General features: G+C 38.6%; 6 protein-coding genes across 10 annotated transcripts; 4 read left to right on the top strand and 2 right to left on the bottom strand.

The window, feature by feature from the left end:
- Positions 1–57: 57 nt before the first annotated feature.
- On the top strand, positions 58–5,954 carry LOC105175055 (alpha/beta-Hydrolases superfamily protein). Of its 3 annotated transcripts, none has more exons than XM_011097378.3 (13): positions 58–427; positions 1,014–1,151; positions 1,295–1,321; positions 2,107–2,197; positions 2,857–2,900; positions 3,152–3,250; positions 3,515–3,572; positions 3,697–3,749; positions 4,056–4,157; positions 4,513–4,578; positions 4,753–4,874; positions 5,144–5,315; positions 5,492–5,954. In XM_011097378.3, exons 1-13 carry the CDS (start codon positions 293–295, stop codon positions 5,552–5,554), a joined length of 1,170 nt encoding a protein of 389 aa, XP_011095680.2. In that variant the 5' UTR covers positions 58–292; the 3' UTR covers positions 5,555–5,954. The 3 variants fall into 3 exon arrangements, with proteins under 3 accessions (XP_011095680.2, XP_011095688.2, XP_020547448.2); XM_011097386.3 differs by having other exon boundaries at positions 1,041–1,151; XM_020691789.2 differs by having other exon boundaries at positions 287–427; positions 1,045–1,151.
- On the bottom strand, positions 5,786–8,326 carry LOC105175047 (uncharacterized). The gene is made up of 2 exons (XM_011097366.3): positions 7,844–8,326; positions 5,786–6,917 (listed from the first exon to the last, which is right to left on the bottom strand). Exons 1-2 carry the CDS (start codon positions 8,159–8,161, stop codon positions 6,282–6,284), a joined length of 954 nt encoding a protein of 317 aa, XP_011095668.1. The 5' UTR covers positions 8,162–8,326; the 3' UTR covers positions 5,786–6,281.
- Positions 8,327–10,040: 1,714 nt separating this feature from the next.
- LOC105175071 (Rieske (2Fe-2S) domain-containing protein) lies at positions 10,041–12,174 on the top strand. Its single transcript, XM_011097396.3, has 3 exons — positions 10,041–10,527; positions 11,398–11,658; positions 11,751–12,174. Exons 1-3 carry the CDS (start codon positions 10,132–10,134, stop codon positions 11,937–11,939), a joined length of 846 nt encoding a protein of 281 aa, XP_011095698.1. The 5' UTR covers positions 10,041–10,131; the 3' UTR covers positions 11,940–12,174.
- Positions 12,175–13,567: 1,393 nt separating this feature from the next.
- Positions 13,568–14,497, top strand: LOC105175081 (Integrase-type DNA-binding superfamily protein). Its single transcript, XM_088877632.1, has one exon. It carries the CDS (start codon positions 13,782–13,784, stop codon positions 14,289–14,291), a length of 510 nt encoding a protein of 169 aa, XP_088733758.1. The 5' UTR covers positions 13,568–13,781; the 3' UTR covers positions 14,292–14,497.
- Positions 14,498–14,655: 158 nt separating this feature from the next.
- Positions 14,656–16,398, top strand: LOC105175091 (uncharacterized). Of its 3 annotated transcripts, none has more exons than XM_011097427.3 (4): positions 14,656–14,796; positions 14,911–15,703; positions 15,773–15,897; positions 16,004–16,398. In XM_011097427.3, the coding sequence occupies exons 2-4, from the start codon at positions 14,948–14,950 to the stop codon at positions 16,209–16,211; spliced, it is 1,089 nt and encodes a 362-aa protein (XP_011095729.1). In that variant the 5' UTR covers positions 14,656–14,796; positions 14,911–14,947; the 3' UTR covers positions 16,212–16,398. The 3 variants fall into 3 exon arrangements, with proteins under 3 accessions (XP_011095729.1, XP_011095737.1, XP_011095747.1); XM_011097435.3 differs by having other exon boundaries at positions 14,692–14,796; positions 14,943–15,703; XM_011097445.3 differs by having other exon boundaries at positions 14,705–15,703; positions 16,098–16,398.
- Positions 16,399–16,438: 40 nt separating this feature from the next.
- On the bottom strand, positions 16,439–19,050 carry HSD5 (hydroxysteroid dehydrogenase 5). Its single transcript, NM_001304401.1, has 6 exons — positions 18,806–19,050; positions 18,211–18,403; positions 17,945–18,030; positions 17,709–17,840; positions 17,152–17,316; positions 16,439–17,027 (listed from the first exon to the last, which is right to left on the bottom strand). Exons 1-6 carry the CDS (start codon positions 18,989–18,991, stop codon positions 16,701–16,703), a joined length of 1,089 nt encoding a protein of 362 aa, NP_001291330.1. The 5' UTR covers positions 18,992–19,050; the 3' UTR covers positions 16,439–16,700.
- Between the last annotated feature and the right edge of the window lie 564 nt (positions 19,051–19,614).

The following is a 19,614-nucleotide window of genomic DNA, read 5'->3' on the forward strand; positions in this document are numbered from 1 at the left end:
TATTCCCTTGAACGCGGAAAGAGAAATGAGGGCATTACCGTCAATTAGATTGAGTATATACAGTCAGAAGCTGGTGTCTATTTTCTTCCTCTGGCGGAGACACAGAGGCCGTATCTCTCACACACACACAACCCCTCAAAGAAAGAGTTGAAGCCACGACTAAGCTCGCCACCCAGCTTCGCTGTCTCCGCCTTTTTTTACATTACTAATTTGCCCCTATATCCGCCGCCCCAGTCCTTGGGATTTCTCCTCCTTGCTGGCCTTTGATTCGCGTTTCATCAGCTCAATCACAATGTCGGCGCTCTCCAATTTTTCGTGCCGGCATTGTGAAATTCGACCTGCATTCAGATCAGCTGGTCTGTTCGGTTTCACGTCATCGATCAATCACAGGCTCGTGAAATACAACATCAGAAGGCCGTTTGGCGAGGTGATTTTTCTTTCCTTTTCAACACTAAGAAAGTGACAATTAGAATTATGTTTGTTTGGTCTTTCTTGTCTTGTAACCTTGGGAATCTCTGGACTCCACTCAGGTGATTTTTAGTGTCTCTCGTTCAAATCTGCTTGTCATGTATTTCTTTTTCTTTTATTAAATTGCGGGACGAAATTCAATATCTATGCTGTGCAGTTTTGTTGTTTGAATGGAGTGAAAATGAAAACTTGTCTTTAATAGCAAAGTATAATCGACTTCAAGGGTTTAATTTATTCAGAAAATAGTGAAAATATGATCTAAATATGGCACACGGAAGGGGTATTCATTTGTGCCTGCCTTTAACTTGATATCAATTGGAATGTACCTCTGCAGTGCACTTGAGCTTCAATGCAACTGAAGGAGTTGATGTGCCATTTCCTTATTATTATTTATTTATAGTTTAACTCATAACTGTTCGTATAAATTTTGAATTTTGTGGCAGAATTTAAATTTTAAACTTTAGCCAGGCTCTTAAAATCGGCATTCAAATAGGAGAAAAATATAATTGACTTTACTTTTGTCTCGGATGTTTTCTTGACTTTAGCCGGCCCCTATAATCGGCATCTCTCAGGTAGCTTTGAGTCACTCGAGGGGAAGATCTATGTGTCCAAGTATTCGCATGACAATGGTAGATGAGAGGCTAGCACAAACAAGTATTGTTGTGAAGCCTGCTGACATTTTGGTAATAAAAAATGCATATATATTCTCTTTGGATTTCTGCTTTTTTAAATGAAAACATCTTAAACTCAACACCTTTTAAAGTGTAACTCTTCAGATACTTCTGTTTCAGAAGTATTGTACTGATTAGATGATTTCTCTGTGCAGGCTTATGATCTTGTTCAAGGAGCAGATGTAAGTCTGTTCATCTTTTTATTAGAGACTGTATCATAGTAACTTCGGTCATTGTGATGCTGTATATTCCTCTTGAGAGACAATCAAACTTCTAGGTGACATCATCATTACCCCCCCCCCCCCAAAAAAAAAAAAGAAAAGAAAAAGAAAAAAGATTTATGCAGTTATTTGAGTACTCAGAGTTAATGCATATATGGTTGTTCCAAGAAAAAATCATGGAAAGAATTTGTATACTCAGAGTACTAAAATTTTGGTGAAATCTGAATGAAATAAAGCTAATTCAAGGCTATAATTCTGCTTTTCCTGAATGTAATGCCTGGTGCAAGCATTTTCTGTGATGTTTGGATCATTATGCACTGAAATTGAACACTAGAGATTTTAAACTAAGGCCAAAGTGGTCACCCTAATATGTTCTTTCCAGTCAAGTCATGTGTCCCATGATAAGTGTATATGTGGCAACTGTATGGCTCTGGTGTGAAAAATTATCATACCAGACAGATCATAAGTAGAATCCCATCCCTGCTTATCATGTATGCCTGATCTTTTTGGATGTAGAAATAATTTTGCTAAAATGGTGCTTTCTGGATTAGCTTTTCTTTAATTATCATGGGATGCTACTGAGAATCATCTGCATTTCCAGTATGACGCTACTTGCATAAATTTTCTAGATAATATCCATGAACATCATCAATTTGCAGGAGAGGATCTCTACTCTCTTTCAAGGTTACCTTTTTGTTAGTTTTTTGAACTTCAATTAACGGTCCCTTTGAGCTGTTGCTCCACAGGTGAGGTGGAGTTACATCTTGGACAAAACAGCGCCGCAGCCTCCAACTGCTGTTCTTTTGCATGGCATTCTAGGTAGCAGGAAAAATTGGGGTGGGTGCTAGTCTTTTAATTGGAATATAATTTATTTGGAAGCAAATCAATATTGACTATAGGACACTCTGAGTAGTTATATTTTGTTTTTATGTTGACATCACTTTGTTTTCCCTTAACATTGCTGCCTAGGACTCACTATAGAAAACACATATTTGAAAATAATGCAAACATGTTTGGTGTTTAAATTTCCATCTTAACCTCTATGTGGAAAATATAGTTATTCAGTTTCTCCTCTTCCCTGTTTGTTTGTTAGAATTTGTCAGTGTGCATAAACATTAGTCTCTTGTATGAAAGATTTGCATGGGAATCTAATTATTTGAATAAAAATTATCTTTCTGTAGAGAATAGGTTTACCCTTGAAGTTAGATGAATGTCATTGTATGATTATGTGAAAATAAATTAGTTTCATTGCATTTAATGGTAGTAAAAATAAGTTAGGAGACTTTCTGATCAAGTTGCACTTTCCAATACTTCTTGATTGGCAAAACATGGCTCATACTCAAATTACTCGGTCTTCCTGGGAATATACTCAATTAACTTTAGCATCAAGTTTTTCTTCATGCTTCCAATAGAAGATTGCAGATCTTTGAAAATTCATGTATACTCTGTTTTAGGTTCTTGAAATATGTTGAACCATTTATTGAAAATTTTGACAGGAACTTTTGCTAGGAGATTGGCCAAAGAGTTCCCTAAATGGCAGGTAAATCAATAATGCACTTGGTTGTAGTTTTTGAATTATTGACATCATTCAGCTTAACTACCAGAGTTTATTATATCTAATGCGTTTTATTGGAGAGTTTAACAACTATTGGTTTACACCCAAAACACTTTTACTTTGAATATTTGTTGTAACAACACTATTTATTGATCATTACTTCACATTTCCACTTAATCAACTCCAGTCCACAAGCATTTTAAAACTTACTGTTTTTCCTTCTCTCATTGACTCAGTTTCTCCTCGTAGACCTGCGGTGTCATGGTGATTCAGCATATCTAAAGAAGAGAGGGCCTCATACTGTTGCATCAGCTGCTCGTGATGTTTTAAAGCTAGTACGTGATTCTGAGAATGAGTGTCATTTTGTCCGAATCTACAAAGTAGTGTTCATGGGACAGTAGTATTATATACTTTGACAGGAATCTACAAAGTGTATGGATATATGACTGTGAATTGCCATGCATAACCTTTGTGGAATTATTTTCTCGAACTGGCTCAAATTCTGTTCACCTTCTATCTTCTCAATCTAGAGGTGATGGAAAAAGTGAGTTTGCTTATTGTTCCTTCAGCTAACAATACTTTTTCCTTCTTTTGACTAGCTTGGTCAGCTGAAGTTAACTCCTCGAGTGGTAGTTGGTCACAGCTTTGGTGGTAAAGGTAACTTAATGTTGATCCCTGTGTATATTAGTGAACCGAAGATCACAGTTGTGATGCATTATGATAAGGGATCCTTTGACACCTTTGAATCAGTGTAATAATAACAGTCTTACTTTTCCTGTAGTTGCATTGAGCATGGTGGATCAGGTTGCAAAACCACTAGCTCGGCCTGTTAGAGTAAGTCGTGGTATTCCTATGCTCTTAACGCCGTATTCTTTTTAATATATAGTTGAAAATTTGGAAGCAGATAGTATACATTTATGGGGTTGATTCTCTTCAGATATAATCAATCTGAAGAATGTTCCAAGAGTTTTTCTACCCAATCCTGTTTCCCTGAGAAAATATTCCTTTTTTGTTGTCCTGAGGCCTTGGGAGCAAAATAGTTCATAATATATAGTACTTCAAACTTTTCACTTTTGAGTAACTATCTTGTAGAGTTTGTTGTTTTCTTAACCCTCTCAGCCTCTTCCCTATGCATTTCAGGTTTGGGTTTTAGATTCTACTCCTGGAAAAGTTCGAGCTGGTGCAGATGGAGATGACCATCCTGCTGAACTTATCTCTTTCCTGAGTGCATTGCCAAAAGAGGTAACCACGTCTTCGGCTGAACTGTTAGTCCCTTCTTTTTCCTCATTGCTTGCCCATTTGGTACAGCATGACTATTATATTGTGTTTTGGCCAATGAATTATTTGGAATCTTATGGTTTAACTCATTCTAGAGAAGTTGCTGTCCATATTTGATATTAGAAACTTACATATAGAGGTCATGCAATGAAGTATTGGAATTACCACTATGTTCTTTTACATACTATTTTACTGTGTCAGAGTGTCACCTATGTACTTTTTTCCTTTCTGCAATCTGTGCATAGTGTACATTGATCGCATAAATTATTGAGCATCGATCTTATCTTGTAATTTTTTCTTAAATTATTCTTCAAGGAAGGTCTCTTCCAAACGGGATGTGATGGATGCTCTTGTTCAGGATGGCTTCTCAAAAGATGTGGCACAGGTAAATTTTATATGTCGAATACTGTGTTAGTATATTTCCATCTTGGAATATGTATTTGAAAGGTTTACTGCTAGAGCTTCTCCAAATCAGTTTGAGACCTATAAGTTGCTTAAAAGTAATGCTTTTTTTCTATTTTCTTCTGATTATTGTCCTTTACATATTACTTCATTTCAGTGGGTGGTAACTAATCTTCGTCAGAATGGGGTTAACGGAGCATCATCGTCAAACTTCTCGTGGGTGTTCGATCTCAAGGGTATTGCAGAGATGTATCAATCATATGAAGAGACAAATCTGTGGTAACTGCCTTTCTTGAATCCCCTCCCCAACCCCCCACCCAAACAACCCACTCGAAGAACAAAACGAATAATAACAAAACAAATAAAAATTTTATATTTCTAGGATATGTTGGACAATTTTCTACCTATCCTCATGTTTAATCAAGTGTTTGCAAGAATAAATGAGATCTAGTAAATAAGAAACCAGGAAATTCTTATTTTCCAAACTAGCATATTATATTATTAATTCCTACAGCTGGGAGTGTCGAGTGTTATTTTCAAGAATGCAGGAAGCTTGTGGAAGATGTTCCTCGAGGCGTACATATTAATTTTCTTAAAGCAGAAAGAAGTTTACATAGATGGGCCCTGGAAGACCTTCGCAGGATCCACGTTGCTGAGGAACAAGCTGCTGAAGAGGGAGGGGGAGTTGAAATGCATGTCCTTGAAGATGCTGGCCATTGGGTATGTACCTTTTTCTCCTGAATACCTTTCTCCAGAATATAACATTATGTGAGAATGTTCAAGGTCTCGATACTGTTAAAGCTCTACCCTGCAGACTTTTCACTATCATTTCAAGGCACTAAGCTAAGAGTTCTTCACGCTTGTTTATGCTATAGCCCATATAATTCCGGTTTCAGGTACATGCAGACAACCCAGATGGGCTTTTTAGAATTCTTTCATTCTCATTCCAAGGATTTTAGGCATGATTTCTGTGCCTGGTACTTTATGGTGAACTGGTGCTCAACTCATGCAATGAAGTTCCGTCAAGAATTGCGTAAGAGAAGTCCAGACTTTTGTAGATGTGTACCATTCTGTGTTAGTAGCAAATTCATTTAATGTTGTGAGAAGAATTTTAGGTGCAGCGGTGAAGCATGAAAGATAAAATGTTCATGGGCTTTTGAAGCCATTTACAGATATGAAAATACGTAAAATAGAGAAGAGAATCATAGACGACCGTCTTGTAGTAGCCTCTGATTATAAGGGCATTATTTTCTACCATTGTAAGAAGTGGCTTGGCAGTAGTTCCCAGCTTCCAGCCAGGGAAACTCTGATTACCACGACATTCTTTTACAGTATACATTTCTTCTTGTGACCTGATAATCGAACCAGAAAAATGGCCTTACCATGTTTCCAGGTATTAATCGGGAGCTCTATGATTGAAACTCTAGACATAAACTAAGCCAAAATACCAAAAAAAAAAAAAAGGGGTAAGGACTGGAAACTACTGAGAGCAGGGTGTGGGCATTGGTGCCAACGCCGACAGTGACTCACAGTGTTTTTAGACTCACATCCTATGTATTTAGCGTAACACACGCACTCCCTATGACTTTTGACGACAAAAACTTTTATTTAAAAAAGTTGTGCATCCCGCAGAAACAAAATACTCATCATTATTCCTACAAAGATTTGAGGTAGCTAGCATATATTTTAAGCTACTCTTACGGTTGATGCCATGTGAAGTTGGAAGCTTGATATTGCAGCATTTACAGTTTCCTGCCCTGATGAACTGACCAAAAGTTCATTTGAGGGATAATGAAACGATCTCCTTTCACTGGATGCAGACCATTTCATTTGCATAAAGCTTCTCTTTCTCCAGGGACCCATATGAATTTTATGCTCTTCAGCTGACTTCTTGGCTGCCTCACAAACTACACGAATAATGGCATTGAGGTGTTGGAGTTTTCCTGTGTAGATTTCAGGCAGTTGATCGATCAATTTATTATACTCATCAGAGGCTTTTGCCATCCGAAACTCATCCCGGAACCCTAATTCTACCAAGATTGGGATCTGTTTCCTTCTCCCCTGTGTGCAAGCAATGACTTCAATGTACTCATGCGTCCCTCCGGGCATTTTATCAGTTTTTTTCCACTTGGATGTGCAGAGGGCAGCATTGAAGCCTTTGTTGCACAGCTGATTGACAGCTGCTCGGCGTAGGCACTTAATGCAGCCTCTCAAGCTCTTGTCCATGCAATTACAAAAGTCGGAATCTCTAGCTATCTCTATGTTCCTTTTTATGTTTTCCTTCAATTTTGAACCACTTGAGTTGCATTGATCCAATATCTCCTGAATCAACATTTCATAATTAAGAAGAAAAGAAAAGAAGCTAATTTGAAGGTCTTAAGAAGAAGAGTTTCTATTAATAATTTGTAACTAAACCAAAAAAGTTTGATTTTTGAAAGCATCCAAATTGATTTACATATATATATAGAGAGAGAGTCTAATAATTAAGCACACAAATGCAAAGGGAGAAGTGAAGATATCGACATCCACATGATATATACATTAATATGGGATGACATGTGAGCCACACACTGTATATTAGATATTTAATGAGAGTTGTTGATATATATATATATATATATATATATATATAGATACCCAGCCTCCACCTCCAGGCTCCAACAACTAGTGCTTTGTATTGTGATTGAGAGAGATTAATTGTTTGCTGAGATATTTGTAATGTGCATGGAATTTGTTGATTCCTTTGGTGCACTACACATTATCATCATCATCATTATATATGTCAGATGGCAACAGCACCAAACATTTATACATAAGGCGGTGGGGACTAAAGACGTGTGGAAATGACATAACCAGCTGCAAAATCGGGTAAAAGGATTTGTCGCATTTAAAACTCCTCTCCTCAACTCTCAAACCATTAATCCTTTCTTTTCCTATTTTCAGCTTACTTAATTAATTCATTCCAACTCATTGTTTTTTCTTATATATAAATATGTTAATTTGGTAGTGAAAGTAGAAATATATGGTAGGTTGGGTGGGTAAGAAATGAATTAACCAACTCTGGAAGATGATGTGAGAATCCATAATTGCACCTCTCAAAGAATATTGGAAGGGATGATGATGATGAGGGAATCATTCAATTTCTTTATGGACAGAGGAAAAGCAGTTGACCTCATCACCATCATCAATTTTTTTTTTTATTACATATGAATATATATATATGAAAAGAAGAAGAAGTTTGAAATTACCTGAAGGAGAAATTGTTGGGATTCCCAGTAAATTGTGTGGTGGTGTGGGTGATTATGAGCAGTCTCATCATCATCGTCATTATGAACATGATCATCACCTTCTTCTAATAACAAATTATTACTGTGATAATCATCAGAAAATCTGAGTTGATGATGATCAACAACAAGAGCAGAAATGCTATTAATGTTTCCGGGGGGGAAGTTGAGCAACAATCTGAGATGATGATGAGGCTGAGGCTGAGGCTGATGCCATCTCTTCTCATCAAGAAAACAATAATTATGATCCCCACCTGCACCCGCACCCGCACCCGCACCCATACTGATGGATCTTGTGCTTCTCTTTTCTTCTGAAAATAATTATCAAAATGAAAGAATATTATGCATGGACACCGACACGGACACGGACATGGGAACTTGGGAGGATCAGAAGGAAAGAGAATGAAATGAGAGGATACACCAATTCCCCTATTTATACATCATCTATACCTAACCCTGTTTGTCTACTTGCCATGTCATCACTATTCAGCAGATACTGTTTCTTGGAGGACTCCCATCTTCTTTTTTTTTTTTTAATAGAACCAAAACATTGAGGAAAAAAAATAAAACAACAGTTGTAATTTTTGTGTGTCCCAAATTTCTCGATAGCAACTTGCCAGATATGCTGCAGACCAATCATTATACATTTTTATTTTATTGTAATGATTTGATTCAAATAAAAGATATAGATTTGCTGTGTATATAGTCCACAAATATGACCACACGTTTCTATATACATATATGTATATCCATTCAACACATTTTATATCTAGTGACGGAAAAAGTTTCACATGTATATGAACAAAATATCCTCTAACCCCTCAAAATTTTCCACCCTTACCAAAAAAACAGCTAGTTTTAGAAAACAATCACAATCTTCTCATCAAGATGCTCCTAAAAATGAATGGGCTAAAAAAGTCCGAATAATCTAAAAAGAAAAAAAATCACAAAAGTCTAAAGAAACGTAAGATCAATTCAGGTAAAGTAGAGATCTTAAGAAATTTAACAAGAACTATCCTAAGAAATAATTAAATTAATTAAAAAAAACCCCCATTAACCAAAATCTGAGAAGACTCAAATCTAAAAGGATCTCATGGGTCCACAAGAAAGTCTAGAAATTGGGAATCCCTCAACTAAAGTCAAAGTCCATTTTACATGGCGTGCATGGGTGGCCTAGACATCCACATAGAACTTTTGAAAGCATACCCCACAGAACTTGATAAGGACTAGCCACCTCTTCATGGACACGTGGTGCTCCCAAAGTAATATTTAAACTTTAAAAGCTTAGACTACGGCTAGAAAGAGGCGTTTCTTCAACCATCTCACAAAAAATTCGAGAAGGCATCCTCATACCTAGAAGATGCCCTCATTCACAACGGACTCCAATCGCCCCTAAGAATCACCAATCCTAGAACTGTTGGGGAGAGGATGAAGACGAATTTATGGGGGGGATTCAGTCCGATCTAAACATTTTAAGGTTATGCTCCACTAAAACTTTGAGAGTCCTCCATCGATCCTGTGGGGGATTTGATTTCTTCAATTGGCTGATGGTTGCCTATAAATGGAAAGGCTCTCCTCAGATGGGGAAGGTACGTTTTACCTTGATACTATATAATTTTTACTTCCATGCTACAACTTTCACCTTCATACTATAACTTTAGCACACACAAAAAAAAAAAAAAATAACACTTTAATTTTGTACTTACAATTTTATTTCAATGAATCTCTCTGTTATTAACAAAAAGTAAGGAATAACACTCACATTTTCTCTCGTCTATACTCTTTTATTTTCTAGCAATTTATTTCATTACTTTCTAGAGAAAAAAAGAATTTCAACAGAAAGTGAAAGCTGAATCAACACAATTTCAAATTCATTCTCATTTTGTTCTTAATGGGCTTACTTATATATATACCATACATACAACCAAACCTTAGATTGGGGTAAACATATGTTGTGTGTATATGAGGTAAACATGTGTTGTGTGTATATGGGCCAAACCCTAGATTGGGGTAAACACGTGTTGTGTGGTATATGGGCCAAACAAAGGAGGCCCATAGTCTTACTCTTAGATTGGATTTGAATTTAGAAAGAAGTAAGGAAAAAAGCAAATTTGTATAATTTGAGAACCACTACAAATCCATAGCCGCATAGGCTGTTGGCATATCTTGTTTTTCTGTGGCCATGGACTTCACTCTTTCTACTTCCCAACATTATTCAACTCTCCATTTTCCTCCCATAAGCACCACCACTCATGGCCATTGCAGCCCCCAAACTCACCACCACCGGCCTTTTCTCTGCCGCCCCATCCCACAGACCGCTACCCTCCCACCATTTCCCCCTTCTCACAAAACCCACTCCCAAGATTCCTCTAACATCCTCCCGCACCAGCATTAGGCTCATCACTTGCAAGGCCACTGAGGTATCACCACCATCGTCTTCATCATCCTCAGTCGCGGCTGATGATGGCAAGAACTGGGTCCCTGTGGTGCCTCTGGCTGCGCTGCCCAAAGGAGAACGGCGCGTCATCATACAAGATGGGGAGACTATACTGCTGTTATGGTATAAAGATGACGTTTATGCAATAGAGAACAGGTCTCCTGCAGAGGGTGCCTATTCTGAAGGCTTGCTCAATGCTAAGCTCACTCAGGTACTGTCAGATATATTCTTTTCTTTCTCAATGTCATGACTTTAGCAATTAATGTCACAAATTTCTTATCCTTTTTCTGTGGGAAAGTTTTTCCTTTTTGTGTTAATGGATCTCGTTGTTTTCCAAATACAACAACAATATCGTTTTTGAGTTACTTATGTGGGTGTTTCTGTGTAAGTATTTTTGTGGATTTATATAAGGATTAGCATGTTCTTGATTCTTATAGATGCTTAATTACCTGAAACTGATTCAAATGCATTAATTACTAATCACTAGTTAGAGATGATCTCTTCGGGTAGCACTAGTGAAATGTGAAATTGTGGGCTAGATTCTGTGATTATATATGTGTCTAGTAATATCATTTATTTGTTGCCAAAGACTTTATATAAAGGAATATTGTAGCACCACATAAACAAATTTGAATTGGTACTGATAGACTGTTCCTCGTCAAGTCCTTTAATTGATTTCAGTGACTGGATGTTAGTTCATTCTCACTAGACTTAAGAATGAGTTATTACACTATAAAATGTGTGGCAGGGTTTTCGAATGGTTTTCAAGTTATGAGGTTGAAATTTGCTCTTGAACGTTGCATGTGTAAAATCTCGTTGAACTTGAATAGCGGAACAACTCTCCATGTCATACCGCAAGCTTGGATATGCACTGTGCTCTTGTGCTTATTCCTGTGTTCATGAATCTCTCTTCTCCTTTTGAACTCCCTGTTGATGAAAGAAATGTGTCTTTGGCATGTGAGGTTAACCATTGCCCTTGCTCTTAAATGATCTTAAAGTTGTTGATTTCCTCTTGTTTCACTACGCGCTCTATGCAAGAACAAACTTTATTCTTCAACAAGGCACGACATGACTGATGCAGGATGGATGTATCGTGTGCCCGACAACTGATAGCACATTTGATTTGCGAAGCGGAGACATTAAAGAGTGGTATCCTAAGAATCCTGTGCTTCGAGCCCTAACTCCCCCTCTGAGAACACTCTTTGTCTACCCTGTGAAAACTGACGGAGAGAATATCTACATAAGCATGAGTGGAAGCTTGCAATCTGATGCATCTACAGAGATAGTTTTTAGTGGGAAGGCTCAGCCTGGTGTAACGGCATCAGATGTCAATGTTGATGAGGTAAAAGAGTTTCCAATAGTTTCATCAATGAATTAGCTCATCCATAATGTAAACATACTAAGATACACCAATTTGCCCTGTGTTCTTGACAGGTAAAGATGATCATTGATGAAGATCTTGAGGGTTTTGGTTTTACAAGGAAGAATGAGTTGATAAATGGAAAGGCAGCTGTAATTGGCTTCTTGTTGCTGTTGGATTTTGAACTATTAACTGGCAGAGGCCTACTCAAGGGAACTGGTTTCTTGGATTTCATTTATTCTATTTCAAATGCTCTGCAATAATTCTCTCCAAAACCTGGATAAAAGAGTTAGCAATTCAAGATTGCGGTATAGATAACATTCTTGCTGCCAAATGTTACTGTTTCGCTCCCGTTTCCTCCCTTGTACCACTACTACTATTTCTTGCACCATGTTTGTAGGAAGTAAACAATATTGATGGTCTATGTATATATTCTACTACAGTTTAATTTGCTCACCTGAAACTTTCCAAATGAAAAGGAAACTAGTTGATGCCTTATCTTTTGCTATTCTTTTTGTAATTTTGGGTACAGTTTTCAGCTCGCAGTATACGCAATTGTGCTAGAGCTCTATTAGTCTCTTTTCTTCTACAAAAATCCAACCTAGTTTGAGCATCGTGCTAGAGCTCTATCCGTCTCTTTCTTTTATAAAACTCCAACCTCCCGAAACGAACTATGGCATATTATAGTGTTTGGTAAATAAGAAAAGTTGTCTCCATTATCTTTCAGTGGTCTGGGCTAAATCTATCAGAGTATTCACCACTTGTTCCAACAACTATTGAATTTATTGAAAACGTCTCATGTTTCTCGCCCTTCAGATGTAGTACACCAAAAAAGTTCAAACAGCTCGAAAAAGCTGCATGTACTAGATGTTGGCTTAGCCACCTGCTCACGGTCCACTGTATCCCCTGTTCCCAATTCCTATAAGGCCAGCAGAATCCCACCTTCTTGAGAAGTACAACACATTTTGCAGAAAATGAATGCTGAAAATATAGATGACCATAGTTTTCTAGCTCATTGAGATCACAAAGTATACAAGCTCGATTACCATATTGCCACCATGATTTATCCAGTGTGGATAAGCTCTCCATATTCCTTAAGAATCTTAAAGGGACCTCTCATTAAAATAACCAACTAACCCGTGATCTTGTTGGTTAGAACAAAGGCAGCGCATTCGTCGTGGTAAACTGCACTGAAGGATATTTTAATTAACTTTGAGGAAGTAATTTTTTGAATTTATTTTTTGTGATGCTATAATATTGAGGTTTGGTTGGGAGGTGAGCGACGTGAAGATTAAGCATACATGAAGTAGATAAAATGCAAATGAAATAGAAATGGTAAAGATTTTGTGGAAGAGAATGAATAGATTAATGTTGTAAGTGGAGGAACTGCCAACCGATTGAAGCAGATGAGTAATAAATAAGATATTGGAGTAGTTGTCCAAATAATTTAGATGTAAGAGTAAAAGAAGAGATGATTGAGATTGATGATTGATGATATGGAATAGGTCAAAATTACATAGTAAAATAAATGGAGGGTGGTGTGTATCATATCACTAGTCATTAGTCATTAGTCATTAGTACAAAACCTGGCCGACCACTTATATGACGTCATGAATGATGATATTTGGGAAAGCCGTAGTAAGCACTCCCCATTCCAATTCCATTTTGACCAACTTAAAAGATTTGCACCCTCTTACTCTTTTCTACTTCTCCCCAATCTCTGTTTCACTATTATTCATGTCACAAAATATCACACCAAAATACTTTTCATCCTCAACTCCATTTCTTGTTCAAACACATTAATTTCTCCATAACCAAAACACTATTTCCATTGCAAATTTAAGTCACCTCCCACCCAATCCTTATAAGAAACAAAATAAGAGCGCAAGTTGGTCTTGCCAGCCCTTTTCACACCTGCACAAGTGGGGAATTATTAAAATTAAAAAGTGAACACCCTTTACTTTGACCTTTGAAAATCTTGACTTCCCATTTCTAAATATCATTTATAAATCACTTTGACTTTCTAATCTTCAACTTATATAATCACTCACCTTTCCTTAAACTTCCAAACTACATTGCTTCCCACTTGCCGCCATCAACAAAATATGAGCTGTTCTTCAGATGAACTTGCTTATGCCAACTGCCATTCCACCGCAGCATCCCACAAGAAATTCAAAGGGATTCGTCGCCGGAAATGGGGCAAATGGGTGTCCGAGATCAGGGTTCCCGGCACGCCGCAGCGACTGTGGCTCGGTTCCTATGCCACCCCCGAGGCCGCCGCCGTTGCACATGACGTCGCATTCTACTGTCTCCGAGGAAACTCTTCCCCGCAAAATCTCAATTTTCCTTTGGTATTACCCGCCAGCGCGAGGGTCGGGATGTCGCCGCGGTCGGTGCAGAAGGCATCGTCCGACGCTGGTTTGGCTGTCGATGCGAGATTGTTAGACTCAAAAAACAAGTCAAGTTTTATTGAAGAGGGGAAGAAAGTGAATCATTTGGAGGAAGAACACAACACATGGCAGCGAAATGGTGGCAACTGGGGAGGCGAAACGAGCGGTTGGCCGCTGACAACTGACGAGGAGCAGCTTAGCGTTTCAGTCGAAGATTATCTTTAGTTATGTCGCGTTCCCAGCAAGTGAATTGTCCTCCTGAGGACTGCATGGAGCACCAATTTTTTCCTGCTCTGTTTTTTTTTTTTTTCTCATTGATGGTCAATTTCATCGGGGATGAGTTGGGAGTTGGCAGGCGGCAAGTGCAACAATGTATTGTCTGGCCCTTAAATCTTGTATTTATGTTTATGCAATTAAATGTCCTTAGTTCAGTATTTCTTCAAGATTTTAGACAACATAATTGAGACCACATCATCACATTGAAATATTGATGACGAGCAAAACATTGAGTGGGGCATCATGTGAGGGACACAAAGATCGATGGCTCAAGCTTCTTCCACGTCTCTTACACGTGTCAATGCCAGAGCACATGTCGTGTCTTTCCTAAAAGAATTTTGGAGATAAATTGACTAGAAAATATAAGCTGAAACCAAGAAAGATTAAGCACCACCAAGATCCACCTGCTTAAAGAATCAGTCTAATCGGATATAAGCTCAGAGTTTCAGTTCAGGTTGTTTTCTTCTTGCCGTTGTTACTCTCTTGTAGATTGTTTTCCGGTTTCTGCTTGTGTTGCTACAGAATAGACATATATCTTTGTTCGTTTTCTTATGAATATGGTTGGCAGAGTCGCATACAGTTTATATTTACTTTAATCAGAAGGCATGGCTTCAAGACAAGAAGAGAATGCTGAAGCAGCGGCCCGAGTTGCTGTAGACAAGCTCAGTGATGTGAACAAAGAGAGGAGGCATGAACAGGTAGCTGAGCTCGAGTATCAGCGTCCAGATAATTATCAACAGGCACCTGAAAGCAGAGGAACTGGGGTTCTTGGCGGCATACTCAAATCTGTGGGAGATACGTTTGAGCAACTTAAGGGGACAGTTACTAGTAAAACTGACAGTACCGATTATACTACTGGAACGATGGGGAAAACAGGGCATTATACTGATTATGCAGCAGATCAGGCAATGGGAAAAGCCGGTGAAGATAAAGATTACGCTTCTGAGAAAGCCAAGGAAACCAAGGATGCCGCAATAGGAAAAGCAGACGAATGCATAGATTCCGCTGTGGAGAAGGCCATGGAGACCAAGGACTCTGCCATGGATAAAGCCGAAAAGGCGAAAGAAATTACAATGCACAAGGCAGGTGAATACGCAAGCTATGCATCAGATAAAACAGGTGAGTATAAGGATTATGCTGTGGATCAGGTAAAGAAATCTGCTGATACTGTAACGGAGACAGTCAGCGAGTATACCAAGTACACGGCTGCGAAAGCAAAAGAAGAGTCGGGTGCTGTTGCCACTAGAATGACTGAGCTGAAGGAGTCGGCCACGGCTGCAGCACGGAGAGCTAGGGACTACTTTACTGGGAACGCAAGAGATCTTGATCAGAAAGCTCTAGAAGGCGGCGATATAAATGAGGTGACCCAATTTAAATATATTTGTCTAATTCTCCTAAAAACAACTGAGCTGTGCAAATTGGTTCTGCAGGAGAAATACGGGGAAACTGAATTCAAAGCTAGACAAAAGATGCAAGAGCTGAAGCTAAACGAAGAGGGTGTCTACGATGAGGCTAAGCAGAGGGCTGCAGCAGACTGGGACACAGCGGCTGATAGGTGATTCTTTATTCTTCATAAGCTATATAATATAACATTGTACAACAACTCTGCTTTGCCGCCTCCTATTATCAGGAATGTATGAATTACTCTCGCGATTGAACAGGGGAATTGCGGCCAAAAAAAACATCTATGGTGCTGTAGGAAGCGTGAAGGAGGCCATTAAGGATAAGCTAACATATCCAACGGACATCGTGCAGGAAGCTCGTGCCTCTCGTGAATACGGTGGACCAAAAAGGGGGGAGAAGATGGTGGAAGACATCGGAGGTCCTACTGGCCCTGCAGCTGTGCCCACTATGAGAACCTCTGATTAGCTTGTGTGCGATGGTATCTAGAACTTTGGAGATGTGAGGAGATAGTTATTCAGTGTGCTACCATGAAACCCATCTCACGGCTGTTGTACAATGCCTACCGTTGGAAGGCAACGCCACTCTGATGTATGTTTTTGGATGCTGCAGTAATAGGCTTAAACGGCAGACTCGGGCTCATGTTCACTTCCAATCTTGTCCATGTTTATATGAAGTTCAATAGTCTATGGGAGTGCAGTGGAAAATCATAATTTTGCATACTCAGAATGCAATGGAAAATCACAAATGAGGAAGCAAACTGTTGAATAATTTGCTCAGAATGCAATGGAAAATCACAAGTGAGGAAGCAAACTATTGCTTCTTATTCAACTCAGTGAAAAAAAATCTCCACATCGCATGTGTCCCTCTAAGAACTCTGTTAAACAGTTACACAAATACAAAAGCAAAAACAAACACGGAATAGAAGTTTGATGATGTGCTTGGTGGGGAAGTCATTCACTCGCTTTTCTGCTGCTGAAAGGCTGGGGAAAAGGTCAGAGGGCCTGGAGGAAGTCTCCTAGGGGAGGAACCCTCCATAACCGCACTCCTCCTAGGAGAGGAAGTCTCAAGAAGTGGCCTCCCCGTGCCGATGAAAGAAGTTCTTCTGGCACCACCATTTGTCAAAAGAAAGCGGAATGTCCAGTCCAGGACTTTGGGAGCGAAAACCCTGTACAGGAAGAATATGTCGTACCAGCTTGGATATTTCACGTATGGATCTCCCCTGCAAGCTCCTGAAACAATTTGCTTGGCAAACTCTTCCACTGGCCCGCCAGTTACATGTACCTTAACAGAAATGCACAAAAACAAATGAATGAAGACATCGATTGGTTTAAAGGATGAAGGAATCTTCTTTCCATTGTAAGAAAGAAGCCACAAATTGATCCTTCAATCTGGGGATAGAACTTACTTCCCTTTCTTCCTTCCACTGCATTTCTGCGCCTTCCTCCACCATGAACTTACCCCTGGTCATTTCAGTACCGATCCAACCATGTGTTGCAACCGTTATCCCGACTTCATTCTTCACTTCAAATCTCAGCGTTTCATAAAAGTTTATGAGTGCTGATTTCGCAGCCTGCAAAAGTGAGGCAAAGAAAATAACAATTTCATCTGCAGTAAGTAACAATGATGTAAACTATACAAAAACTGAATTTCTGAAGTAAATACAAATTCAATGATCAAAAGGGTATTAAACAATTGAGTCTAGTCCATGTATTTACAAACTTACAATTAAAGTGTCCTAATCCAATGAAAAAATGGAATTCAACTAGGAACGATATTAGATGTGTAAGAAATTCTAATTAATTTAGAACTGCTATAAAATTCTTATCTAAATATATATTATTTGTAATTATTATTTCTGTCCTATTCCTTTTCTATCCCATCAAATAGACACGAATCATCCAAACTTGACTATTTCCTTCCCTTGTAAGTGATCCTAGAACAACAAAGAGAGAGTTAACTTACAGAGTACAAGCTCATCCTTGGCAGAGGCAACCAATTTTCAACTGAGGCATTCACTATTATACGGCCATTACTCTCCCGAAGATAAGGCAGCGCCACATAGGTTGGATATACATTGCCCCAAAAGTTTATATCCTGAACATGAACACAAACTAGTAATGATCTCACGGGTAACTCTCTAGCAGCAGAAAATTTTTGCAATTGCAACAGCAGCAGAAACTTCAGCTTCTAGATCGTACCATTAAAATGGGAAACACACTCGAGTCTGAAGCTTCCTCGAAGTAGAAAGTATGTCCAAGACTGACAGTGTTGACTAGATGATCCACTGAAAGAGGGAAACAAGGAAAAGGAAACAGAGATTGGAATACCGAAATCTTTAATCTGATTACTCCATCACATTTGTGTTAGTTTATATGCAAGTCAAAATTAGATCTTGTAGCTGTTGATCAAATGATGAAGCATCAGAGTTTAAGAAAATGCATAAATTATCAAGCACCAGGCTTACCACGTCCGTAATAGTTGATTGTTTCGTTGATAAATCTCCTGCATTCTTCCTCCTTGACAACATCAGCAGCCATTATCAACACATTTGGCGCCCCCAACCTTCTTGCATTCTCACTTATTCCTCGTAACCTGTGCTCTCTTCGTGCAACCAGTACAAGATTGGCCCCTCTCTTCGCATATTGATAAGCAATTTGCTGTATTAATTGCAACAAGTGTTGGTTAATCGGTTATGATCTTCAGGATACAGAATTAAGAACATGAACATCTTTATATATGTTCAAATCAATGAACAGATCAACTCTCTATCCTTGTTCACCAAAAATAAATGCTACCCATCCATCCATCGTCCCCACCACAGATAAAGAATATCATGAGATACTGGCACCGCATGACACTGGAATTCTTTATCTCAAATTGATTAGGGTTTAAATTACAAAATCCAGTATATATTAAAAATCAAAAGTGGAATAATTACCCACAGCATTTCGTGATTCTTGAGAGTTGCTAAAAAATTTAAATATGCATGCATATAATAAATCATGTAGTTTAAAAGGGGAACATATAAATAAAATAAAAAATGGGTGGATGGAAATTACCTCACCAATCCCAGAAGAAGCACCAGTGATGAGAACCACTTTGTTCTCCATGTTTTCACTGTTAAGGTAAGTGTTGTAAAGCCATTCACAGGTGGTGATGAAGAAGAGAGTGGGCCAAGTAAAGGCCAGCATGAGAAGGCTTGCTGGTGGCACAACAAAGTTGAGCAGACTGTTGATCAGATCCATTTCTCTTATGGGGGCATGCAAAAGGGAGATGAAAGTAATTAAGAGAAGAGAGGATGAAGTGTGGATTTGGATGGGGAGAGAGTGATAGGAAGATGGATAAATTAGAGGGAGAGGGTGCATGGCGGTGAACACGTGTTGATGTGCAGAGAAAACGTTGTGGCCTGTCCACTGGACACCTTCTTTGGAGCTTCTGCATGAGAATGTCATTCATGATGCTCACACTCATCCACTCTGCTACCTACTCCCAATTTTCCCTTTCTTTTTCTGACTAGACAAACATTTATTTTATTTTATTTCAGAGGGAAATATGATCCTGCTGTTTTTGGAAAATATTATTGGAACTTGCATAGCTTTTAATCATAATTTGACTAATTTTTTTTAAAATATTAATTATATATATGATTACATTAATATATTTGAAGCCAAAAAAGAAATATGTTTCCCAGCCCAATGGCCAAAGTAGCCCCAAATCCAAGATCTCATCTTAGTAGGCCCAAAACTTGATGGGCTGGAGTGTTGGGGCAGGAGAGGAGCAGAAAAACGGCATATAAATAGCATAGTCGGAATTGACAGTGCTTTTGTCTTAGTTGGGTATGCCATTACCAGTAGCAGTTAGGCAGTTA

The sequence above is a fragment of the Sesamum indicum genome, linkage group LG2 (assembly GCF_026168435.1).
Source record: "Sesamum indicum cultivar Baizhima isolate 11 linkage group LG2, ASM2616843v1, whole genome shotgun sequence".
Taxonomy (NCBI): domain Eukaryota; kingdom Viridiplantae; phylum Streptophyta; class Magnoliopsida; order Lamiales; family Pedaliaceae; genus Sesamum; species Sesamum indicum.